Source organism: Lepidochelys olivacea (assembly GCF_965140295.1).
Source record: "Lepidochelys olivacea isolate rLepOli2 genome assembly, chromosome: 1".
In the NCBI taxonomy this organism is placed as follows: domain Eukaryota; kingdom Metazoa; phylum Chordata; order Testudines; family Cheloniidae; genus Lepidochelys; species Lepidochelys olivacea.
The window spans coordinates 267,182,982-267,210,306 of NC_140411.1; the positions used below are offsets into that span (position 1 = coordinate 267,182,982).

The following is a 27,325-nucleotide window of genomic DNA, read 5'->3' on the forward strand; positions in this document are numbered from 1 at the left end:
CTAAGATGAATGCAAGGATTTGATGTGACAAAGTGTGGAATTTTTTAACATTTTTATGAAGCCCATGTGTGCCTCAGTTTCCCCTACATGCAGCATTGTTACAGAGTGGATGCAAAGAAACTGTGTGCTCTCAGGGCAGGCTAAGACACAGGTGCAAATGGTGCCTAGCTATCTGGGCCCTTAGGTCCCATATCAATGGAGCTCTTGAGAAGAAAGTGCCAAATCCACTTGCCTGAACATGGACACCAAGCAACCAATGATGCAGAGAGATATGGACGTCCCTTGCCTCTCTTCTCCCCAGCTTGGGAACAAAGGACTGTGGGTGTGTGGGCGGGGGGAAAGATAAAAGGTAGGTGTTGGCTGGGGGAAACAGTTGGGAGCACACACCTGGGAGTCTGACAAAGGAGATCAGATGGACGGGGTGACAGAACTTGAACAACAGGGTTCACTGCAGCTTGGCTGGGCTCTAGCTACCCAGAATGGACTGCACTTTAACCTTCATTTCCCTGGCTAACCAAGGACTTCCTATGCTGTGTTCCAGACGACTGATAGACCCTACTGTTTGACAATGCTGGCTGAGTGTCACTGCAGATGCTTGCAGAGGTGCATTGCTCCTTAAGATTGTACAAGTCTCCCTCAGGGATTGGTCTCATTGGCACTCATCAAATAGAGCTCACAGTGTGAAACAGCAGAGCTGAAGGCCCAGAGGTCCAGTCTAAGGAGACAGTGAAGTGGTGTGGCTTACCCTAAAGGAAAAGTGAGACTCCTAGGGAGGCCTAGCATATTGAAGGGATCTTCCCAGAGACTGTTCCAAAGCTGGAGCCACAGCACCAATCCTGTGGCTCTTTGACGCTTAGTCAGAGAAATCTGGCAGCTACTCAGAAATATTGTGGCTTCCTAATTTTTCATTCATACCAGTTCACTTTTCAAATATAAAATGGGGTGTGTTCCACAGTATCCAAAGTGGCTGGGGGTCTGAGGGAGTTTGTCAGGATTTTTCCATCCATTAAATTGTAGATTCAAAACATATATAAAGCGAAATTCCTGTACATTCTTTAAAAAAAGTCTCCCTTTTTTGCACTTTTGCCTTTTCCTAGTCTCCCTCTTTTCATCCTGTATTTGATATTACAGACCCCTAGTCCCTCAATGCCTGCATTTGCTAGCAGGCTATTTTTTTCTGTGATTTTTCTTCCTTGTTTTTCCCCCCACTGTCCACTTTTACCTTCATTGCTTTCACTCTCCTCTTCACCTCTCTGTCCCAGCGTCTCTGCAGCATTCTCTCCTCACCCACAAACCCACCAGTTCTACCTCGTCTTGGTCCTCTCTCCTCTCCATCACTATTCTCCCCCTCCATATTTCACTTGCAAACCAATAGGAATAAATACAATAAAGCATTTCTAAATGGAAACACCAATACATTAGAAACACAGGGTCAGAAAATCTAGAAATCACTAAACTTACCACAGAAAGACGTGGTTGCCAACCTGCTTCTCTCCAGCGGGGGAGCCCATTTGCTCCACATCCCATGGCATGCTGGATAGGTCACGCCCTATCAAATATGTCATACACACATCACATGATTTTGCTTTTACTGTATACAATTGCTGTTATTTTCAACTGGTATAATTGCTCTTCAATATTAAGAGGTACGGGAGGGGTTGAGGAGAGCTATGAAGAACTTTGTTGGTTGCTTATGAAGATTGTGAATGGCTTTGAACAAGAATTTAAGTGGTAAAGTGCTGTGGTGGAAATGTTTACATATATAGTGCATGCAGTGAATGATAGTATTAAAATGTAGTAGATCTACTTTCCATTCCATAATCCTGGTCTTTTCACTTTATAGTTTAGACTAATTGAAATATGTAAATGGGTATAATTAAAATTTAATCAACTTAAAAAGCATAAAAAATGTTATAAAGATGGGGCTTTTCCCGAGTAATAATACTTGGCAGGAGTAAAACAAACTAACATCACTTGCTAAAAATGAACAATAAGGAAAATAAGATTATTTAGAAAATAAGATTTAGAAAACTTGAGTGAATCTTTTTCTGACATTATAAAATGGAACCCCCCAAAATATAATCAGGTCAAAATGCTGAGTTCTCCTACCTCTACGAGACCTTGCAAAATTCTTACAAACATAACACAGCCATAATGTACTCTTGCAGCAGACGGGATGAACATATTCAGTGTAGATGTTAGGAAAATAGCTGCTCCAAATACCCTGTGGAAAGAAACAGCATAAAAGTGGATATAATTATTGTTCACTGGGCAGAAAAGACATTGGCCCATGCTTTGTGCCATTTCACCTGCAAAGGACTTGCACAATGAGCCAAGGTCAATCCTGAATATGAAGTCAACAGAGTTGCAGCTACAAACACCAGAGCTGAATCTATCCCTGGGATGAGTCCTATACCTAAAACAAGAGTTTTGCATAAACTCAAAAATTGGTACAGAAAAGTCTACTGGTATTTTTCTTCTTCTCAAACTGGGGTCCTTAGAGCACTTGCTGGAGGTTCATGGTGAACTGATTGGTTCCATGAGTACTGATTCAGGAAAGCATCCCTGTTTAGGAAAGTGCTTAAGCCCATGCTTAAATCCTATTGAATTCAAGGGACTCTAAGCACATGCTTAATGTGAAGCACTGGCTCAAGCGCTTTCCTGAGCCATGTTGCTGGTTCTGCTAGTTTCCAGCAGCTAATCTGCATTAGAAAACAGTTTAAAAGATACTACTTTCCTAATATTACTTTTCCATGTCAGCAATTGCCATGAGGATTTTATGTGACAGTGACTGGGAGGGGATGTGTCTAAAAGGCAGCATCTTTAATAAGATATGGTGCACCCTACAAAAAAAATTATGAATCTGTACTCTTGAATTCTTAATAAGGCAGGGCACAGCTATGTTCAAATTAATCAAGAATCTGAATTCACATAGAGCTAGAGGAGTTCTGAAAATTATTTATATTGGCTGCAGTCACCCAACCTATATATTCGATTTCAGACACAAAGAAAAGAGTAGCAGAAAGGTCTGTGGCATGACTACAGATATAGGCAACATTCTTGGGTGCCCAACATAGTTGGAGTTGAAGGACAGGACAACCCAACTTTCCAGTGCAGGTTTACCTAGTACACCCAAGTCTGACTGTGAATCCTTGCAGCCTGGGGTTTTCTGAGTGTAAATAGAGAGCAGTTCAACGCTTACTGCACCATAAAAATAGTAAATAACAGTAACAATAGAAGTGACAGAAAAAGTGTCTGAAACTGAATCATATGACGATCATTTTCTACCTGGCATAAACTGGATGCTTGCCAGCAATGCTTAATGTATAATGAAAGAAGAGCCATGGTTCAAGCAATTAGGTGCCAATGCTCAAGCAATTTTTTTTTTTTTTTTTACTTTCATAAATGATGTGGCAAGCCCAGAGGTGCCGGGGCTCAGCCCTGGCACAAATTGAGCACTGCTTGCCAATCTCTAGGGCCATGGCATAGCTGAAGCACCTACTTGCCTGTCTGAGTCCTCATATATGGCATTTGGATGCCCTCTTAAAGAATTCATTGAAAAACTGGACCCCACAGTGCCACAGGAAAGAAAATAGAAAAAATAGACAGTGGGAATAATAAGGTGGAAAGAAGGTACCTGACAAAAAAAAATGGGAATCTTTATTTAGTTAGGATTATTAATATAAGAACTAAAACTTACTGTATTTCTCAAATTTTCACACCTTGTTGACAAAATCTATGAATTTCATTTCTAGACAACAAATCAGTTCTGTGGATTGCATTACATATGCTATGCATCTCCTAGGTTCACTAATCCAATGTCTCTAGAAATTATTAAACTTGATATCACCAAGAACCAGCTTAATGATCATATCACAGTAGTGATCCCTGATAAGATGTCTACAGTAGTAACAGGACATTTTCAGGCCACCTTTTTAAGTTTAATGAGACAGATTCTTGGCTGGGTTCTGTGCCCTTTGCACTGCCTAAGTCTCAAATCAGCCAGATCCAGCTCACTGAGAATTATCCTCGTCTGCTCTCACCTAGTGCAAAGTTGAAGTATCAGGTCCCTGTGACACCGTCCACTCATGCACATATTTGGCCCTGGTGCACAGGGACCATAGCCAGTTGGCAGAGATTAAAGCAGTCCCCCAGGGCTGCTACCTTAGAATCACAGAAATGTGGGTCTGGAAGGGACCTCAAGAGGTCCTCTAGTCCTTCCCCCACATGCCAAAGCTAGATTTACACCCAGCATGCCTTCACCCATCTCTGGGTGGAACCACAAGTTCTACCACTCTCAGACTTGATCTCTTGGCTGCATCCCCTCCTCCCCCATTTTCCAACCATGTTATTCTGACAGGCCCAACTGTGTTTGGCACCTGTCAGCCCTTTTCGTCCCGTGACAATAGCTGATTAAAGTGGCTTTAAATAAACAAAGCTTTATTTATTCACCCACACATACAGAGCACACAAAGCAAAGGGATCAAACAAACAAAGGCTTATCTGACCGGGGTCTTACCTACACTGTATTGTTTCCCTGCCAGCTTTTGTAAGTTCCCCTCAGCCCAGTTATCCCCCGTCTCTATCCAAGAAAGACAGCCCGCTTGCTGCCATTTCTCTCTCTCTCTCAGTGTCTCTGTCAATTGCTGTCCCTGGGCGCTCAACTCCCTCCCCACCTTCTTTGCCAGACCAGCATCATTAAGGTTTTAGCATCCCCACTAGTCCTGGGTTCATGTCTGGGCAAATAAACCTTGCCTGCCTAGCTGTAACCATGCAGGGTGTATTGCCCAATTAATAACTTCCCCATTGTTTCCTCAAGGACCTTTGCTATTACCTGGACTGTACCTCATCTTTGCCATTGTTTTGTTTCCTGTTCGTCTCCAAACAGACTCCCTTGATTTAGCTCCTTGTAGTCTGGCATGATAACAGGTAAATTGCAGTGCACCTGATATTCATAAAATTAAAACACATCACTCCCTGATTCTCCACAATCACAGTAGTGCCTACGAACCCAAGGTTCCTTTGGGTGCTAAGTATTGTACATACATCAGCAAAGAAGACAGTCTCAGCCTTTGACCGCTTCAGTGACAAGCAGGATTCAGCTGAGGGACACAACAGATAAAGGGGCTGGGAGAGGACAGTAACAATAAAATGAACAGAGTCAATATGAAAAGTGTTCTAAGAATCAGAATGCCAAAATGGCGGTGGAAGCAAATGGTCACCCACGAACATTTGAGGGGCCATTTTCAAAGCTGAGTGAATATTTAGTTGCGCTACATCCATTATCACTAAAGGAGGTGAGGAGGTTGGCTACACTGGCCACACCTTGCCATCAAGGGAAATGTATTCTTTATTGTAGTGCTGTAGGAGCCCACACACTTCAGGGAATTACAGTGCATTACACAGAATGTAGGTAAAAAAGTGAGGGAAAGAATTATCTATAGGGAAAGAGTAGGATTTATTTTCCACTTGCACAGTTCTAATAACTGAATTCACATTCTGTATTATTTCATTCCATATAGTTTCTTTGTATGCCAAAGATATAAATAAGAGTGGCTGAGCTAGAATTAGCTAGTGTTTTGCTACTCTTTATGAGGGTGAGGCATGTTTGCAAAAACAGCCATCATCTTGCCAGCAGTGTAATACCTTGAATCTAAGATAAGCTGGTCTCTTCCTTGGCTAAAAATAGCCCAGTCTTCCTAATTCATTCATATATTCTTTTCGCCTCCCCATTTGGGTCCCTGGCAAGCTGCCATTGTGAAATCAGAACAGAGCTCTTAAATGATAGACTTTGCTGACCAATGGTGTTCTATTCCTGAAAGCCGATATCAGGATGCGCCTCAGGTTCAGTGTCTCTTTATTAGGAAATAACAATGGACAAGTTAAAATGGTGCTTACAGCAGTCAGACATATTTTGTAATGGTGAGCAGTAATTTAAGGTGCACTGTCATTAAATGGTTGATGTGAACTTTTCAAGTCAATGTGGATCTGTGGAAATGTTGGGTAATTTATGATTTCACACCATAACGAAGGGAAATTTGTGGGTTTGAGTGGTTTTGAATCACTTCCAGTACAAAACCAGGTTACCCAGTGAATTTTCAGCTGAGCTTTGCGCTGAGAATTGAAATTATTATTATAAATTATTTGCATTATAGTAGGGCTTTGAGAGTTCAGCTGAGTTTGAGGTTCTACGGTGGTGTTACACTCAATACAAACATGTGGTGAGATAGTCCTTGTCCCAAAGAGCTTAGAGTGTAAGCAGACAGGACCAACAAAGGGTAGGGGGAAAGAAATAAATACTATCACCATTTATAGAAGGGGCACAGGGAGATCAAACAACCACCCCAAGTTTGCAAAGAGAGTCGGTAGCAGAGTCAGGAATTGAGCCCAGATCTCCTACTTACTATCCAGGTCCTGAACAACAAGGCCATCCTTCCTCTTCTAAAAGAGAAACTTGGGATGGGTGGTGAACCCACCGGGACTGAATCTGGAGAAAATGGTTGCATGAACACATGAGTGAAAACAAGGGAGTTTGGAGTATCTCTAGATATAAACCTTAATACTATTACTGCAAATAGAAATTTCCCTTTTCGGGAATTTTTCAAGGACCTAGTCTGTCTTAAGACATCCTGAGTTCTAAACATACTTATCATGGTCAAGCCTTGAGGCCACAGTATACTGCATAGATGACAACTATGAAAATCATGTGGCCACAGAAGTATTACATTGTGCACATCAATAGCATGATATGTGCCTATGGATGGATATAATAAATGCAGTTAGGTCACAATTACCTATGATTTTGTTGTTTACAAGAAAATAGAGGAAACAACCAAAAATTAATTTGACCAAAAAGCAAAGTACAATGTACTTTTTAAAAAAGTCAGTAAAAGCTGGAGAAAATTGTTGCGTCTGTATCGGTTTCTCTCAGAATCTATTCTGCAACTTAGAAACAGGATTTGGAGGCTCTGATGCAAAGTGAACATGATAACCAAGTAGTATAATTAATGCTAGAAACTATAACAGTAGCTTGCCACTTCCTGTATAAAACCTAACTGACTTCTTGCCTGTGATGTACATAAGTGATACACCCATTTAAGGTTCCCATCCCAGCACCAATTTCTCTGCTGAATTGGTAGAGTTTGGTTATTAGATCAAATAGGCATATTGAGACCATAAATTAGATTCATGAGCCACAGAATACATATAGACAGGTTTCAGAGTAGCAGCCGTGTTAGTTGGTTAGTCTCTAAGGTGCCACTAGTACTCCTTTTCTTTTTGAGAATACATATACCAGCTGATATGGACATATTCTGTACTTTTTCAATACAAGTACATGGAAACCCCTACCAAAATGTCACAGAAGTGTCTTTGATGGTGTTTTTTGTTGTTGTTTTTTGATATTACAAGCAATAACTTTATGTTATTTAAAATACGGACAATTTGATACACTATAAATTTCACTATAGAAAGAATGCTCTGGATTGAGTTCACATTTTCCATTAGATTGTATGTAATTTGCAGTGTATTTGGATTGTAGAAATGGATATATGTATTTTAAATCAGCTGTAAGTCTCACAGATTCATCTTCCCACCAAGAGTGCTATTTGTCAGACCTTAAAAAAAATTTCTTCAGCTTTACTCGGTAAAATATTGGTACGTTTGTGGAAGTTTGAGTTGGTCCATTCTGTGGGCAGCTCAGAGAGATCAGAAGACTGGGGATACCTCTACGGTCAGGCCAGCTGATTTGCAGACTGGATGGATAAGAGAAACACTGAGATCAGACAATTTTGTCTGGTGGAGGAATCAAGAGTAGAGGATGCTAATTTTGTAAGAGGAATGATGCAAACTAAGCCCAGAGTACATTTTGGAAGATCTGAGGAGAGGGGTTGGAGCCATGGACCATTCCGTGTGGAAAGTTAAAAGTCCCAGAGTCATTATAGAAGCAGCTGTGCATGGGAGGGACTCTATGCTTTGATGAAGAACTGCCATGCAGTGGACTTTTGCCATATGTAACTTTTTATAGCTATTGGCAAAATGCAGAGGGCAAGGGACTTTGATTTCAAGCAAGACAGCACAATGAAGCCAGTTGTACTGTTCCCTTCTTTTCTTACCATACAAATAAACAAACTCTTTTCAATTTGTGGAGACATTTGTATCTAGATGGTGCAAAGCACTAGAAAGCAAACATCTACCTTACACTGAGAAGGAATAGGCTTGATGACCAAACAGCTATTTTCCATCTATAATTTCTGTGATCTCTCCCCCTCTCCCCCTTCTCACATATATATACTTTAGAAAACCTGGTTAACAATATTAGAGATAGTGCCATCCTGAAAACCACCAGACATTTTGAGACAACCTTATTTATCCATCACCTATGTTCATGCTTCAAATCCGGAAACTCTTCAAACAAATGTTTGAAGATACTATTTACTTAATGAAAAATAGCTAGTTTTGTTAAAGTTCGTTCTGAAAACAATTGAGTGGGATTTTTTAACTTAAATTTTTTTTAAAATCAGCAAGCTTGGAAAATGGTTGCACAAATGTGTAAAGTCTGGTGAAGTTACAAGAAACTGAAAACAGAGGCTTTAATGCAAAGTGCTAGGCAGCCTTAGCCATAGATGTTACTACTAGCTCAGCCCATAATACAGGTATTTAAGAGAAGGTCTAGCTGTATTTTTGTGTGTACGAGCACTTTCAGGACAGCATCTTTAAATAGCTCCACAATTCCAACATGCTCCTCTTCAAAACCTATGAAAAGCATCTCTATACATTAGGGACCCTTGAAGAGAAAAAGCTGGAGTTTCTTTGCGAATCTATTTCAGAGAGAAGTTGAGCCAAAAAAGCATTAGAAAAATCTTTGAAAAGCAAATGACAGGGACATGTGTAAATAAGCAAATGACAGGGACATGTGTAAATCCCCTTGTGTGATTTGCCCAAAACTTTTCAGAAAACATTTTCTGAGATGACATGAAACATGTAAAAATTTCAGATAGACGAAGTGGTTTGGGTTATATTAGGAGTGCATTTCTTTGACCTGCCTACTCTAACCCAAATACAAAACAATATGTATATTAAACACCTGCAAACCCACTCCTCACCCCCATCAAAAAACCCTGCCAAAACAAGACACTCCATTGCACATATTTCTGTCCCCTGGGGAGAGAACAAGAGAACAAACAACATGTGATAGATGTTAGTCACGTCACCTAATTTGCTACTGGAATGCACTCAGGTACTATTGTAATGAGCACAATGTAGTAACCTGTTAGAATGGAGTCGGAAATCGAGCTTAGACTGGGAAGCTAGCTCCATTGTTAGCTACAGCGGGAGTAGCACCACTCCATAATAGACATAAATACCACATATTGATTACTACCCATAATATCCCTGAAATACATTTATCACAATAAAATATTATGTTAAATGATCTAACAGTGATCATGAAAAAATATTTATATGCCCCATTACTTTATCTTACCTGTTAGCAGCTAGTTTGTTTGAGATAAACCCTCCTGGAATTTGTGTCACAATGTAACCCCAGAAAAATGAGCCATGTATAAGTCCTACTGTCTCTGGATCCCAGCTGAACTGAGCTTTCTGCAAATGAAACAGCATTTTAACTATAAGGTGAATATTTAACATATTGATTCCTGGATAAACCCTGTTTGGAAGTTATTTAAAAGTCACCACTTGAGCCACACTTCCCATAGTACCATGGATAACATACGCTGGACGTGTACAGACTACTTCTCAACCCATTACAGCACGGATATGACAACTAGCTCATTAAATAGTGCCTTGAAACACATTTGAGATAATCTCTTAAGCAGTCAAGTTTTGATTCGGGGGTTCAACCAGGATAAAACCAAGGACAGGTCTTCCTCAGTCAAGTCTTTGTGCAACTACCTCCTGGCGCTGATCTGCCTTGACCATTTTTGAGTCCCTAATAGCAATCCCCTTTTTAAATTCCTTTTCTTTGCGTTAATAGGGAACTGATCTCTCATCTGGTGAGTTAGGTCCCTGGCAGTTATCATGTTTGCCCTTGTGACACATCCTTTGTTTTGGGTGGGATGCATATTTGGACCATTTGGACCTTTTTATTTCATTGCAGTGTTTTTATTGTTGAGCCCTTAGATTCCTAGCATCAACCATCTGTGTTCAGTGGGGGGGGGAAGGGAGGGAGGAGGTGGGGATGAAATGCCCAAAGAGGAGACACTCTGCTGGCTAGTGGGGAGAGACGGCTCCTCAAAACAAACCTGAATAAAAATAGCTAGCTAGGTATATTATATTAGATTAAATATGATAAGAATTATATTAGTTTTAAATTCGGGTACCAGCGCAATCAACACAGATGACCCATAGCCTACAAATGTCTGATGAACAGACACAAACCTGAACTGTGTGTATCTGTCCCTATTTAATGTAATTGCATTCGGAAATATTTTCAGTCTACCTCTCAAAGCTCCCCCTGCATGCAGCTGTTACTGTTCTTTGTAAGAATGCTTAAATGAGCCTGTGTGACATCCTTTGTTTGGATCAACCTTCTACTGCTGGGCATAGGAGAAGTGTGACATTCTGTTTCATGGTCATCCTCATGGTACGGAAACAGAGAGGAGGGGTGGTTAGCCTTCAGATGAATCTTTCGAAAACAGCACCATCATTTGTATTGTTAATCAGGAAGCCTCACTAAAACACTACCCAAAAAATGGAAACTAAAGAGAGTCCTTAGCAGTGACATTTTGGTTTATGTTTGTGCCTTTCTGTATGCTACAAGGCAGACTCAGTTCGCCCTGTTAGATTTTTTCAAACAAACAAAATGCAAAACAGTTTCTCATTTTGATCAGACACTTTAATTAGCCAGTCACTCTAACAAAGAGCTGAAAACATTGCTCTCACCCATCAATACAAAACTCAGATGAGATCATGCTAGTGGGCTGGGGTATTTTTTTATGGTTATTTTTTCCAAGTACACGAATTAACTTTGCAGAATGTCCCCATTTTCTATTAATGATTTCTAGTTTAAAGCTTAAAATAATGGTCAGTCCTGAAATCACAAAGGACTGACCAGTGTCTTGGTGTTTGGGAGACCTATAAGGGCACCTTGTCAAGAAGAAGGGAGGATTTGTGCCCAGAGCAGGGTAAGGACTAAATCAAGACTTGTGGGCACAGGCAATCCAATCTCAATCTGCCTCTTCTTGTCTGGGCGCTCCCTCTCTTCCCTGGCCTGTGTAGGAGATATATTCTGCTTCTTACCAAGTCCTGCCTCTTTGTGAGAAGCAGCATAGACTGGATGGATCCTAGAGATCAGGAATTAGACAGAATAAGCCCAGGGCCAGCATGCAGCTCCATGCTCAGGGACTGGCCAATGGTGACTACCAGTGAGGAAGAAGTAGTAGGCTTTCCATCCACTTCTGGGGGGCTCATTTTGTGCTTGCTGAATCTGATCAGTTTGTTTAGCAGATGGGAGGAGGAGGAGGGAGAAGAATGGGAAAGGTTGTGGAGCCACAGCATGATGGGAAGGGTTTATCCAGCTCCCATCTTCCACATAGAAAAATAAGAAAGAAGCTTCTTGTCTTTAGAGTCATAGGGGTGGGAATGTCCCTGTGATCACAAGTAGAATTGATCAGCATTTTTTAGTCTTGAAAAATACTGTGGGCCCTTTTTACATTTTTCTAAAAACTGGTGACAATTTTCAAAAAAATTCATGAAGATTTTCACTTTTTTCCAAGCAGCTCTAGTAACAAACTGGTAGCAGCAAGGAAGTGCCTGCTTCCCATTAGAGCTGAGCTGATGACTTGGAAAAATGCGTACAATGGCAAAACAAAGACTATCTATAGGCAGGCAGGCAAGGCCATGCTCTCCTGCTACGTCTGGGAGTAATATGATGCTTTACAGTTCCACAGTGAATGGCCTTTGTCCAAGGAGCACAAAGCACATTAAAAATGTAAGTTAAAGCTCAATACTCCTGTGAAGTAGTTTATTATCCCCATTTTAGAAAAATCAGTCAAAAGACACAGAAAAGGTAAGTAACACAGTCAAGTTCACACCGGGAGCCAGTAGCAGAGCCAGGAATTAGACCCAAAATTCTGATGGCAAAATTTTTACAGGAATTTAGGCACTTAGTGAGATCTTTCAAAGCATCTAGATGCTTAATTCAAATTGAAATGAATGGAAGTTGGGCGGCTAAGTGGTTTTGAAAATCCCACTTGGCATATATCTGCACCTGTAGGCATCCAAATCTCTTTAAAAATCTGGCCCTAAGGTATTAGTCACCTGCTCTAAGGACTTGAAAACCTCTCATTGATGTTAATGGAGCAGAATCAAACCCTGACTATTGGACTTCACTACTTCCCCCACAGAAGTCAAGAAGTCAACAGAATACACCTGAGAAAAGACTATTTTTCCACTTAAATAAAGACATTGATGTGAGGTCTTAAAGAAGTCACTCTGGTTGTGGGACCAGCAACTTTGATCCTGGGGTACTTGATGACGACAAACTTTTCCCCCCTCACTGCAGTTAAGTTAAAGACCCAGCCACTGATGGAATGATGGAAGACATCAAAAGTAAAGAATAATTGTAGGATTTTTAAAAAAATCAGACATTGCTGACTAAAATTTTTTTTTAAATGAGTTTTTGTAAAGTTAGGCCCCTAAAACCAAACTGAGGCAGTGGCCTGATTCTCAAAAGTACTGGGCACCCTATCGCCACGGTTGCCAACTTTCACGTGGTAAATAAGCACCGCGACTTTCACAATAAACCAAAAATCAAGCTAATCCCATTTCAAAACAAGGCCAAAACAAGCCAATCCCTAAAAGCCCCAACACTCTATGTGACTAGATCCCTCCGGCGTGCAGTCTGGGACTGTGGTGGGCCCGCTGTGCACCCCACAGTGATCAGCCCACAGGTGATCAGCACCTTCTTTAGACCAGTGTATGCCCTTGCATTGTGTGAAAGATGTAGGTTTCTATAAGTAGGCCCATCTTGTGATTAAGATATTTGACTGAGACCCACAAGACCCAAATTCAATTTATGGCTCTGCCACAGACTTCCTGCGTGATCTTGGACTAGTCTCTCTGCGTCTCCGTTTTCCCATCTGCAATAGCACTTCCCTACCTCACTGGGGTGTTATCAAGATAAGTATTTGTGAGGTACTTTGATGGTGCGGTAGTAGAGGCCAGATAAGAACAAAGACCAACAGATGCTTCTTTACCTGAAGCTCTGGTTCTCCATTCACATAGATTGTGCTGTTGTTAACCATTTCCACTATGGCAACACCCAGATTGCACCTAATTCCAAAAGAAATGCAAAAGCCCAGACCACTCATTATGGCAATGATGTAGCGCTTGGGTAGTCCACAGCAATAGCAGTCACATAGGGGAGGTTTGTGAGTAGTCGCCAGCACAGGCCTTCCCTCTTCAGTCAATTCAATGTGATCTTCTTCTGTGTTGGTTCCATCAATTTTTCTAAAATGATATGAAGGAGAAAAGGAAAATGTATTATTCTGCCAGTAAAACTCTTTCATATGTGCATGGCAGCAACACACTCTAATCAGCCACAACACACTAAATCCGTAGAAGAGATTTAACTCTTGCTATCATGCAGTGAATTAAAAAGCAGTTATACTTTTAAAGGGCTAGATCTTCAAAAACTGCCTGAATTTTTTTGCATGTGCAACCTTCCAAGTCCACAGACCCACATCAGGTAGTTGGACATCTAACTGGCCAGATGCTCGTGCAAGTGCTGTTTGCAAGCACAAATATGGAAGCTGTGCTGAGGTTATCAGAAATGACGAACTCCACAAAGGAAAATAAACTCCACATTGCCAATGCTCTCCAGTTTAACCATAATTACCAAATGTTCTAAATTATACTGAAAGCACACACAACGCTCTTTTTTTATAGATCTCAGAGTGCTATACAAAAGGAGGGTATTAGCAGCCCCATTTTACAGATGGTGTTGTAATTGTAGGGATCCTGACCCAAAAAGGAGTTGTAGGGGTGGTCGCAAAGTTAGTGTGTGAGGGGTGGGGGGGTTGCGGTACTGCTACCCTTACTTCTGAGCTGCTGCTGGCAGTGGCAAGGCCTTCAGAGCTGGGCAGCTGGACAGCGGTGGCTGCAGGCCGAGTGCTCAGCTCTGAAGGCAGAGCCGCAGCCAGCAGCAGCGCAGAAGTAAGGATGGCATGGTATGGTATTGCCAAGGGCGGCTGGTGAACCGCCAGATGGGGGCAGCTAGTCCCCAGCCGGCCCCACCCCACCGCCTGAGAACCTGCGCCCCTTCCCCCGCAGGAGCCTCCCCATTTCTGCGGCCGCCAGCCCCACCCCAGCCCCGGAGCACCGGGCAGGTGGGCCAGCAGTACAGCTACTGAGAACAGGGTGGGTGGGTAGTGTGTGCCCCCCCCGCCCCAGAGCACAGGGCAGGCAGCATGCAGCCCCACCCCCTGAGCACAGGGTGGGCTCCCCTGGCCCCCAAAGCGTAGGGCTCATGGGCCCCACTTCCTGGCCCCAGCGCCTCCAGCCCCCCACCCCAGCGCCAGGCAATCCAGCCCCAGCACCTGGGGCCACCCAGCCACCCCAAGTCCAAGCCACCCCAGCCAGCTTCCCTGAAGAGGAGCAGCCTGCGTGGGCTGGGGCAGGGCAAGCAGGAGGTGGCTCACTCAGGGAGGAGCGTGGGCGGGGCCATGCTGGGCTGTTTGGGAAAGCAAAGCCTTCCCCAGCCTATGTGACACGTCACCCAGAGGTATTGCCACCCTTACTTCTGCGCTGCTGCCTACAGAGCTGGGCCCTCCGTTAGCAGCTCCCAGTGTCCAGCCGCCCAGCTCTGAAGGCAGCAGGGCAGAAGTAAGGGTGGCCTGGTATGGTGTCGCCACCCTTACTTCTGCGCTGCTGCTGGCGGGGCGCTGCCTTCAGAGATTGGCGCCTGGCCAACCGCCCCTGATCTCCAGCTGACTAGATCTGAAGGCAGAGCAGAAGTAGGGATGGCAATACCGTGACCCCCTAAAATAACCTTGTGACCCCCCACCCGCAACTCCCTTTGGGGTCAGGACCCCCAATTTGACAAACGCTGGTCTCCTCTGTGAAATCTGTATAATATAAGGTAAAAGCACACAAAAGACCAAATTTCATGGGGGGAGACCAGATTTCACAGTGCGTGACGCGTTTTTCATGGCCGTGAATTTGGTAGGGCCCTACTCATTATAGAACGCACCACCTGTTTGGGGGGTCTGCCCCGTTTTCTGACAGTCATCCCTGAGATTGACACTCACAAACAGAATGACAGAGGGGTATTCAGATCTCTGGGCCCGTTTCAGTTTCAAATAATTTTTTTTGAAGGAAGGCATGCAGAGTATTCAGATTATACTATTATACAAATATCTGGACACCATTTACAAAAACATCCCAATACAAGTGGAACACAATTTGTTTAATACAAAAATATTGTAACATCTCTTATTAACAACCTTTCTGGGCACACTCAGATTGCTCTAATACAGTGTCTCTCAGCGTTTTCAGGTGGGCAACCCTTTATTCAATATCAAAAATGTTCATGACGTCCTTGCATGTATTATAAAAGTAAGAGTAAAAAGTGTATCAATACTAACAATAAGCCTATATAATTTATTTGTGTGTGCGTTTTGAGAGGTTGACGGAATACTAGAACTTGAAGGATAAGAATGAGCAGGGAGTGGGGAAGCAAGGTTTTCTTTGCTTTCAATTGTTATCAACACCTCCCAACACCCCAGGGGTCATGCCAAACAGTTGAGAGACACTGCTCTAATAAATTCTTATCCCCTATTTGGTCAGACAAAAGCAACTTCGCTTTATTTAGTGCAAGCATCTCTTCTTAATGAATGCATAGCTACCAGAAGTGTTAGTTCTTCTGGGCAATGACTGCTCCAGCTTACAGCACTTAACACCATGAGGCCCCTGGTGATGGAGGCTCTGGGTTCTTCAGTAATGTAAACAGGGGTTAAAGTAACTTAAAGGATTTACCAGTAATCAGGGTGGCCGAGGTCCTGGGCAAGGTGGGGGCGTGGCTCTGGGTCCCCGGAAGGGGTGGGGCCTCGGGCAGAAGGGTGAGGCTGGGGCCAGACTCCCCCAGCCAGCCCTTCAGCACTGCCCAAGCCCACACCACCCGGGACTCTGGTGACTATTTAAAGGGCTCAGGGAAATCACTGGGCCCCGGGGCAGCTGCCCCTTTTGTGCCCTCCCCCTCCCAGCAGCCCTGTCGGTATGGTGCTTAAAGCTCTGCCACGGCAGCGCTTTAATGTCAGCTGCGTACCGGCCCATACCGGCAGCCACTTTCTTACCAGTACACCGTATCGGCCCATATCGACTTACTTTCACCTCTCAATGTAAGTATTAGAAAAGAATAATAGTGAACTCAGTGCTGGTGAAAAGTGCCAAACTGGCAGCCTGGAGCTCCCAAGCCTTCTGTTTATCCACACGAAAGATCCAGTGTCTACAGTGCAAACTTCCCCACACTGTTCCTATATCATGCCTTGAGCGTGCTTTGAAGGGTAAGAAAATAATTTAATCTCCTGGTCCTAGCCTCTTTGCTGAGATTGCCTGTTGTGGTGATAAATTTTGTGATGTAAACACTGTCCACTGCAACCAGATTGAAACTTAATTCACACTGGGCAATAAATCACCACTAAATAGTAACAATGTGCTGTCCTGGCCTGGATTTGACCCAGTGAGCTAGTGGTGACAGGTTCACTTCTACAGCCCACTTAAAAATCTCCTTAAATCCAGTAGTTCCCAGACTTCTCCTGAGCCCCCATTGTGCTGGATTGATTGGAAGATGTGACTCCCTCTGCTGTGCTTCCTCACACTGTGCTCTAGCACCATTCCTGTAATCTCATTTTCTGTCTCCTGGCCTCTAGTCCTCTCTTTTTCCTTTGCATCTTTTACGTGTGTGTGTGTGTGTTGTGTGCATGTCCATTCTAATTATTATTCCTCTGCTCCTTTGCTTTGTCTCTCCCTCCTGGATCCTCATTCACTAGAAGGCAACACGCTATCTGGTTTAGAGGCAGCTATTAGTGGCTGCATGGGGCCAGACTATATGTGCTCCCTTGGGCCCGTGAGAGACTAGTTCTCTACATGCAAACTGTTCCTGTGGCTGGTTGCTTTAGGGGTCATTGTGGACATAGGGTAGGAAGTTGAGTGACCTTCAAGGAGCCAGCTGCTGCTTCAACTGTCATCTCGTGAGCACATTTGCAATGAGAGTTGGAGCTGATTGGGGGCTAAGTCTTCCCCTCTTCCCCAAGGCGGCCTGTCCTCCATTGCTGGGAAGCACTGCCCTAAGCCACCCACCAATCAGAAATCATTAAGACATGAGAGCATTTTCTGTTCAGCTTCAACTATTGATAAAAGAAACGTCTTTAAAACCAAACCTCATTTGGCTCATGATTGCATTTACATTAACTATCATTATAGTTAGCATTATTCCTTTCAAAGCACTCTCCTACTTCTGATACTACTCCTGGCCCTAGCATAGATGTGTCAAATCTCTTACATTTAGACAATGCTGTTATATAGGACATTGCTTTCCAATCCAACCAGAAACAGAATTTTTTAGAAATATTGAAAAAAAAAATACTGTTAGCATGAGATTTCCAACCACATTTTGCAGACTGAAGAGGTGTGAATAAGCTTTGGAAAAGCATCTTTGCTTTGGGGGATTCATCACAGCTCTGCACCTCTTGCCATTGACCCAATATAAAACTATACATAGCAAAACTGAATCTTAAAGTCTAGCTAAGCAAGAATTTTCATTTTAACAAAACTAAAAAGTTGCAAAACCAACTAGCATAACAATCTAGGCACTTGTCTTTTCAACAGCAAGTTCATTTTTCTGTGGTTATGCATTTCATATTCATCATGCCCAATCTACAAGAATATCGCTGGTAGAGCTGGTAGTTACCTTAAGAGCAGAATGAACTTTAAGTGCACTCTCTGTACATAAGCTAAATTTTTCCCTTCCCAACATTAACTTTTTATTCATTGCTTTAAAATGGTGGATTTGGGCCTTAGGCCTCAATCCATCAAAACACTTAAAAGCATGATCAACTCTGAACATACGAATATCCACGTTGAAGTCAATAGCCAACTCATAAGCTTAAGCATGTGCTTAATCCAATGAAGCCTGGAGCCCTTAGACAGCACTTGCATTACACAAAGCCTTTCAGTTTATGTTATTTGTCACCTGGAAATCAGCTTTGAAATGACAGACTCAGAATGCGACTCTCTGCATCTGCTGAGGAATTACTATTGAAGGATTTTATTGCTGTGAAATGATGAGCAGAATTACTTATAAACGCCAAGGAAGACTGAACTGCTTTGCAAGGTTATGAAATGGTTTAACTTTTTCTGATAAGAGCTAGTTATTTCCTTTTTCCAGGTACCCGGCCTGTAGCATTTTTGCAGTACATCACTCTTCTATTTTCCCTTGTTAATATCTCCTGTTGTATAGCCACACTCACCCTTGGTTGATGTTCATTCATACAAAAAAAATTGATATTCACATAATTCTCTGATAAGATGTCACAGTGATGTTGGTCTGGTTGCTTAAGAAATGGCTAATTTACACCATTCCGTAGCCTTTAAGGGCTTGTCAGAACTATTTACTCACAGTCTAAATAACCGCTGTAATTACGGGATATGATTAAAACAGAAATAATTTCACATACAAAACTGTGCTGAGGGCCATCCTGCTGGCACAAGGCAACTTAGACTTAACTAAACTATAGCTTGCTACATTTTTTTAAATACTCATTTCTTCTCAAAAGTTACTACACTTGATCAGAAGTAGGCATTTTCCCCCCTGCTTCCAGTTGACACAAGAGTAGAATTCAGAGTTTTAAAAAAGTGGAGATTCCTGAACAAAGCTGTTGCAGATCTTACATATTTTGTATTTAAGGGGAATGATTTTGTTTCCTGATTATTTTAGGCTCATTTAAAAGAAATGGTTTTGTCACTTATATGAACAATATGAAGTTGTTTTTCCAACACTCAGCATTAAAATATAGCTGTCTGCCAGTGGAACCTCCATAGCATCTCTTAGTTGGGTGTGTGGCAGAAAAGCTGTTCTAGAGACAACACATATTTAAATCTGGGAAGAAATTCAAGGCCCCTTTTGAACCTTCAGTCCTGCCAAAGCTTTAACAGCACCATAGCTGTAACAGTGCTGAGTGATTCTATTCTGTTACCACACTGAAATCAGATAGAGAAATCTTGCCAGAGCACATGCAGGTGGGCTGTCTCCAGCTGATCTACCTGTAGCTAGCTGAAGCATCCTGGGAGAGCTGTAATGCCTTAAGCATAACATCCTCCTGACCGCTATAATTGTAACCTACCATCCCTCCCTAACCAGCAGGTAGCGTCCCATGCAAAAGACTGTGCAAATCCATAACGCAAAAATAATAGATTTAGCGGTTTCCTATTGATTTTACCATATCCTTTCAAACATGAGATTTCATTTAAAAGTTCTGAAGTCTCTACACTTTGCAATGACAATGCTAACTGATACATCACACGCTGTACGTCTCATGTTTTCACTGTAATACAAAAGTTTAACGCCAGCCTCAGACTTCCTCACATCATAAATAACATATCACACTGTCCACCATTGCATGGATTTCCAAGAGATCTCGATGAGATTGGAGTTAAAATTTTGTTTTATATTACCATCACAAAGAATGTGGGATATATAAATGTTGGACTTGTTTAGGACTTATAGACAAAGGATCAAAGTTTGTCAGTGAAAGTAATGTGTGCAAATTAAGATATATTAAAGGAGGACACATTCAATGGACAGTTTCTTGCTTTTAAGGGTTTGTGTGGGTTGGTTTGTCCTTTAAGCAACTGGTTTTAATTACCTTTTTTTCTTTGGGAAAATTGTACGTAAAAGTGAAATTGATCCGTCTGGTTTCATTGTCCAAGCTGAGTGAAATGCCAGAAGTAAACCACCATAGAAAGTGAAAAGGTTAAATTATTAAGACTGCTGTGATGTAAAAGTAGTTATTAGTAAGCCAAAATATGTAATTAGTAAGCCAAAGTATGTAATTATCTTCCTTTGACAATCTAAGTCAGAAGTTATTGATCAACAAAGCAAATCTTCCAAGAAAGTGGAGCGAGAGGCAGGCAAAAGTAAATTAAAGAACTGTTCTTTGAAATAAGTAAGATTTTAAGTAACAGCAGCATTTTGGGCAGCTGGCATAGATAAGATGATTGTGCAAAGCTGAAACATCTGTTCACACCTATACATTTTCAGCTGACTGACAATGCTCATAGACATGAAAACATTCCTCTGACCCAAGACTTGGTGTAGTGCTTAGTGAACCAGGAAAACTAGGACCTTGGGCCCAGTATTGCTTCCACTGAGTCACAATTTTACTATGGACTTCAATGAGAGCTGGACTGGGCCCTAAGAAGATATAGGTTGAATATTCAACTCTCCCTTATAGCACAGTAACCCAATTAAAAAATGTGTGTATGCCTCACATCTGAGGCATATTGCAAGATGCTTCAGAATACATGCAATGCCCTATTTTGTCTAGTTTAATTTGAACAGATTGCTGTAGGACATTGTTCCGCCTGTGCTCATACTGGCCATGATCATCCCGTATATCACGCCATTTCTTTGCCCTTCACAGGATTTTTTTTCCTTTTGGTATTAAGTTCTGAAAAATAAAATTTGAGAATGAACATTTGGACATCAAGCACGGATGAACAGATCTCCACAAGGCATGGCCTCGCACACTTGCTCGCCCTTTTTACACTGGTACTTCCTAAAATTCAGAAACAAGAAAACAAAATGGTGGTTACAATAATAATTTAAAATAGGGCTTTGTTTAAAAAACATTTATGGCCACCAGGCATGCATGACCTCTCTCTCCACAGCCCCTGGATTTTAAAGCTATTCCCAGTTGTGCATTGTAAATTATTCATCTTCGAATCTGATCATGTTTCTTCTTGAGGGACTCCCAATCTTTCACCCCTTCAGCAGTCTTATCTTGCCTTGTCTTCTGCCCTACCTCTCCCCATGCAGAGCCTCAGGCTTCACTTACTTCTTCCATACAGGTAGGTAGTCTCATATGGGGAGAGGAGCAAGCAAAGAACACTCCACATCTCCTCTCCTGTGGGAAGGTTCCACTCCTCTTGACTGGGTCTGCATGTGGTTCCAAGCCAGAGGAGAGCTTAATGCTGCATGCTGGGATGCATTTGCCAGGATAGGTCAGACTTACTATACAAAAGTCTCTTGGATTTTCCTACAAGCCTTCTTATTTTCATCATTTATGAAGGATTAGTTTTAGAAGTTCAGAAATGTCCCCTTTTAGTGTGTGTGTACTTCTCAGGGGCATTATCCACACACTTTCAGATTTATTACCCATTCACCTACCCCATAGATAGCCATCTAAACTTTTGGACACAATCCACCTGGGAATTTTAAGGATGTATGTATCCCACCCTTAAAGTTCATACACTAAATATTTGAAAATCTATTCAAAACAGAATGTCAGTAGAGCTCCTATATTTAGTGTTCATAGACACGGTACTCGTTTATCCTTTGCCGCTTTCTCTAGTCATTTTCTTTCCTTTTGAACAAGGTCTTTGGATTTTTCATACTAAAACTACTGATTAAACAGCCTGAATAAACTTTTTAAATGTCCCAAAATTACTTAGAAAAAAAATAATTTTTAGAGCAAGTGCACCTTCACCTCGCTGTATTTATTTATTTTGGTGTAGAAACTAAACCACATTTGGCAAAGATAGGCAATTACATACAAGGATAGAGCAGAATTTAAACAGTTTCATTTTTTAATTATTTAAAATTGCACAGATGTTATAGTGATGGGAAAATTATAAATACCTACAATAAATTAGATCAGATTGATACATTTCAGAATAACCATTACCTGATACAAGGGGGCTGTAGCAACATGAGAATTACACAACATTCAAATTTCACATCTTCCTCTTTAACATCATTAACTGTCCTCAACACACTCATCAGTTTCATCGTGGCAGCAAGAGTTAGCAGATTCAGTGTAACCTCAAGGATTCAAATATCAGTCAACTAAAACCCTCATTTATCCAAAGATGAACACACCTTCTGAGGTCTTGTTCAATCACTCGGGATTTGTCCAGGTTCTAGTCATTGATGGCCAACTCTTGGAATAGCAGCACCAATGCAAAAACCTTAGTGTACACAGGCAAACGCTAGGCAAACGCTATGCAAACTGTGATTTGCAACACAGCAGCTTACCCCCGTTTCAAGCAGGGGTAAACTACACGGAGTGGCACTATAGTAGATTTGGTTGTCTAAACTAGGGGTGCAGCTACACAAGTGGTTGCTCAAAGACAGCTGAGATCCTCATGGTATACAAGGCCTGAGATTGTGCTGTAGCGTATAAAGTTCTCTACACGGAAATCCTTAAGCGCATACGTCTGCAGAGTTTAGAAGTTTTGCAGGAGAAAGCCTGTTTTCCTGGGAAATGCAGAAAAGCCTGCAGACTCCTGGCCCCTACACCCATTAATCCAAATCCAAAATCAGCTGAATGAATTTTAGGCTAATCAAGAACATGCTATTATTGCACTTTAAACTTGTTCTAAATTGGAATGGTTAAAGCAATTTCTAAAACCTCTAGCTAAGTTATTCCAACTGATGACAAGCTAGGGTTAGCAGATAGCAACTGTGAAAAAACTGGACACAGGTGGGGGGTAATAGGCGCCTATATAAGAAAAAGTCCCCCAAAACAGACTATTCCTTTAAAAACAAGACATCTGGTCACCCTACAACAAACAGCAACTTGAGCTTCCATAAGATCACACAGGAGGGAATTATTGGATCAATGGATCTTAAATTGCAAGGATCATTTTAAAATATTTGAATAGAAAGTAGAAGAATACCATTTATGCAATTATTTTGGAAAAAAAAAAACACACCTTTAACCCATCATATTTTCCAATGCCTGTAATTTTTTCTACAGGTTGCTAAATAGCAATCTGTAATCAGTCATCAACCAAATATTAGAAAATGTGTAATATTCTGTGCTGATTTACATACTGTTGAAGTCAGTGTGGCTGGATGGGGAACAAAGTCAAGGCTGAATTTGGCCCAGCACAATTACCATCATAAAAACAAAGGTCATATTTTTAGTTTGTTTTAAATAGCCGTGGGTGAACCTCAAGCTAAACAGCTACGTTTTAATAGTTTACAGAACTTTTTCAAACAAACTAGTTTGGGCTCCAGATCTCCCAAGAACAGGTTTTGTCATTAAACTTTCAATGCTTCTTGGTTTGGGCCTGGTTGTAGACACAATGAGAATAGCCTTGCATTGTATTCTCCCTTGGCATTAAAATTGGGAAGGGCAGAAGCATGTGAACATTTAAAAAGAAAAAGTTTAACAGACTTTTCTCTACCTCAAATAGGGCTTGGTTTGGCTCACAACAAGTTCTGGGCAAAGCGTGAGACCAGTTCTTACTGACGGGTATTTGAACCAGTTGCTGAACTCTAACAAGAGCTGGCAAACATTTGGGTAACAAAGACAATTCAAAGCTTGAGTGAGTTTTCCACATGGCAACCAAATGAACTGCCAACAAGCCACATGGATATGCCACCTGAATGTTACACTATAAACACTAAGTACATTTGTTCATATGGACCAGCAGGATTCACAGCAAAATGACTTGTGATTTAGTTGTACAACCATGCTCCTTGGTTGTGTGTGTACTGTTTATATATTTTGCAAGTCAAAAAGCAAATGCCTGGCTTTGTATAAAAGATGGAGAAAAGTTCAGGAGAAACTACGCAGGGAATAAATACTCTGAGTATGCTGCTGTGTGTTTACAAGGTGTAAAACAGAGGACGGCAAACTATGGCCCACTGGCCACATCTGGCCCGTGGGACCATCCTGCCCGGCCCCTGAGTTCCCAGCCGGGGAGGCTAGCCCCTGGCTCCTCCCCCGCTGTGCCCCCTCCCCTGCAGCCTCAGCACACTGCACCGCCAGTGCTCTGGCCCATCACTCCTGCTGGGCAGCGTAGCTGGCTCTGGCCGGGCAGCGAGCTCCTGCTGCTCTGAGCAGCATGGTAAGGAGGCAGGGAGTGGGGGGGTTGAATAAGGGGCAGAGGGTCCCAGGGAACAGTCAGGGGACAGGGAACAGCAGAGATTGGATAGGTGTGGGAGTCCCAGGGGGCCTGTCTGGGGGCAGAGGTTCATGGGGGGGTTGGATAGGCATGGGAGTCCCAGGGGGTGAGGATAGGGGTCAGGGCAGTCGGGTTCAGGGGGTGGTCGGGGACAAGGAGCAGGGAGGAGTTGGATGGGTCAGGAGTTCTGAGGGCGGCAGGAAGTGGGAGGGGGCAGATAGGGGGTGGGAGCCAGGCTGTTTGGGGATGCACAGCCTTCCGTACCCGGCCCTCCATACAGTTTTGCAACCCTGATGTGGCCCTCGGGCCAAAAAGTTTGCCCATCCCTGGTGTAGAAGTCCTCACTATAGCAAGAGATATGTTAGTGACTCCTTAAAAAAAAAAGCATTCTCTCCCACTCTTCAGCATATATGTACCACAGTGTAATATATAAATGAATTCATTTTTTTCCCCTTTCTCTGAATAGAAGACAAGCACAGATGCACCAAGAATTATACCTGGACCAGCACTCCCAAAACTAAAAAGCAGAAATTTGATCTTTGTATGTAAAAGCACATATCAATTGAATAGAATAAAATAAATTAACAATAAATTAAATTGCAAACAGTGGCCTGATCTTACAAACATTTAAGTATGTGCTTAACATTAAGCATGTGAGTAGCACCATTGAAGTTATTGGCACTTCATTATGCATAAAATATAAAAATAAATGAAGTCAATAGAACTATCCATGTCTTTAAAGTTAGCATGTGTGTAAAGGTTTGCAGGATAGAGGCCTTTACTGATAATATTACTATTTTGTACTAATATCCATGTTTCTCCTTTACTTATCAATTTGATTCCTTTGTGTGTGTATAGTTTTTTTTTTAAATTATTCAAAAGTAAAAATGTTCACGCTTTTGTTTTATTTTAAACTTCCAAATTAAGGTGAAAATGGTGAACTTTTTTTTCCTGCACCTAATAAACCCCAGATTCTCTTTTCTGTCTTTCAAACTCCTGTTTGCCCTAGCTAAAATACACACACACACACAAGATTTTCACTGGATGGCTTTTCTGTTATTGATCAAGGGTAAAATTTTCAGAAGTACGTAAGCAATTTAGGAGCCTAAATCTCATTGAAAGTCACTAGGCTTCTAAGTCAATTGGGCATTTTTGAATATTTTACCCTAAATCTTTTTAAACATCTACCCATACAGTTTGCATGTCGTAATTTGCACAATGTTCATCATTTCACATGCAAGCCAAAAGTAGAAATCACTTCCATTAAATATTTAAAACTGTGTTTAACTGTGGTCCTTTTTCATGCTCTACATAACACTAGAGTAACGTTTCATAATTTACTTTCAACTCTTGTTCAGCATAACATACCTTATAGTCTAGATAGAGTCAATGCTGTAACGTTATTTTATTTGCTAACGTTTGTATCTTCTCATGTGTGCTCAGCTATTTTTTCTGCAACCTTAACTCCTATTTTTATTAACAGATTTTTCTTCACATCTTTCCTTTTAATAAACATAACCCTAAAATTTCTTTAACTAGAACAAAATAGGAATCCTTCTTGGATGTTTCCATAAGATTTTACCTTTGCAGATTCCCCAGAGAGTCACTGACAGTGGTCTTCACCTCTTCCTTCCCTGGTTTCAAAAATCTGTCTTTCAGTAAACTAAACCCTTCAAAAGGCATTTTGTCTGTCTTCTAAATAAATCCTTTTGGTTAACAGTTATTCACTGCTGCAGTCATAGTTGCTGTTTTCAGACTTGGGGGTCACTGTTAGTCACCTTGTTGATCTCTGGGACAACCACCAGTTGGTCTAGAAAGTAGCCCAGAGGGAAAATTCAACGCAGATCCTCCAGAACAAGAAAGTCAGGCAGGCAGAGCTCCAGTGTGAAATCTTCTAAGAAGAAGGAAGGGCTCAGCAGCACAATTGCTGCAGCTCCACGGTGTATGTGCTACAAGAGCTTGCACCTGGCAAGAAGGAGGCTAGTCCAAAGGGCTGCAGCTGGAGGAGCTGGAGAGATGCTGATGTTTGTATTCCTGGACCTGGTGCTGTTGCCTGCACCTCACGCTGGCTTGCTCAGTCTCATTCTCCCTCCCTCCTCCCGCTGCCTCTCTCATGCCGAGATCCTATGCAAGGTGATGCTATAGTAACGGACACAAAACCTGTCCTCAAGCCACTCAAATTTATTAATAGGATCTCATCCAAAGCAACGGGAAGAAGCAAAGTTTATTAAACATTTACAAGTTCTCTCTGATGCAGGATGGGAATTACAGGCTACAGTTCCCAGTCACTATTTATCCCCCGGTCCATATAAGCCCCCTACCCACATGCACCTGCCTGATCTGGGCTCAAATATGTCTTTCCAAGACATGTCATTTATTATTGATATCACTAGGGCCTCAGGCAGGCAGATGCAGAAGAGTTTTAAAGTGCTGCTCTTTGAACAGGCAATGAAAGATTGGCTGTAAATTGGGTTAATTCTTTATTTTTATTTTAACACAAAGAGGATGAGGGAGATGACCCTTTCCCATTCAGCATGGCTTTGCTAGGACAACATGTCTTTTCTAGCATTGAGTTCAGACTTTTAACACAAGCTCTTGTAAAAATGCAACTATCTGGCAAATCCCTAACGCCTGCATACTATGGGCATTGAGCTGGGGTGACCTGAGGCAGCCTGGCTTTTGGCAAGGCCTCAGTTGTCAAGCTTTGGTTATGGAAACAAAGGCAAAAATGTTGCCTCTTTTTGATTGGTGCTGGGATGCTGCCAGTATGTTTTGCTTTCCTGGTGATGGTGGGGTGGGGAGACCCAAAACTCTCCTGGTTTTGAATTCACAATCAATATAGGAAAATAGGTGGATTTATACTTTCCAGTATTCCCCTGATCCCTCAAGATATAAAGTTAAATGAGCAGCCTCTGTGACTGATGGTAGATGCCGAATCAGATGATCAGCAGACAGGGCATTAACTTCCAGATTAGATCTTTCCCACATTTAAAGAATAGCACAAAAGGCAGCATGGTCAAAATGGACCGGGCAATGGGCTGGGACTCAGGAGATCCAGGTTCAACTTCAATTCCCAGATGTGTCATGGACCTGCTATATGACCTTAAGCAAGTCACCTCACTTCTCTGTACCTCTGTTTCCCCTCCTGTCCTACGTCTGTTTTGTCTATTTA

General features: G+C 42.0%; 1 protein-coding gene across 1 annotated transcript in view; it reads right to left on the reverse strand.

The window, feature by feature from the left end:
- SLC17A8 (solute carrier family 17 member 8) overlaps positions 1 to 25,836 on the reverse strand; it is a gene marked incomplete at its 5' end in the record, with an annotated part of 41,857 nt that extends 16,021 nt beyond the window's left edge. The window contains 5 exons of the mRNA XM_084618374.1: positions 1,462 to 1,549; positions 2,110 to 2,224; positions 9,485 to 9,603; positions 13,218 to 13,470; positions 25,736 to 25,836. Of these exons, the coding sequence (XP_084474500.1) occupies positions 1,462 to 1,549; positions 2,110 to 2,224; positions 9,485 to 9,603; positions 13,218 to 13,470; positions 25,736 to 25,836 (676 nt within the window). The remainder of the gene's footprint in view (positions 1 to 1,461; positions 1,550 to 2,109; positions 2,225 to 9,484; positions 9,604 to 13,217; positions 13,471 to 25,735) is intronic.
- Positions 25,837 to 27,325: the final 1,489 nt, after the last annotated feature.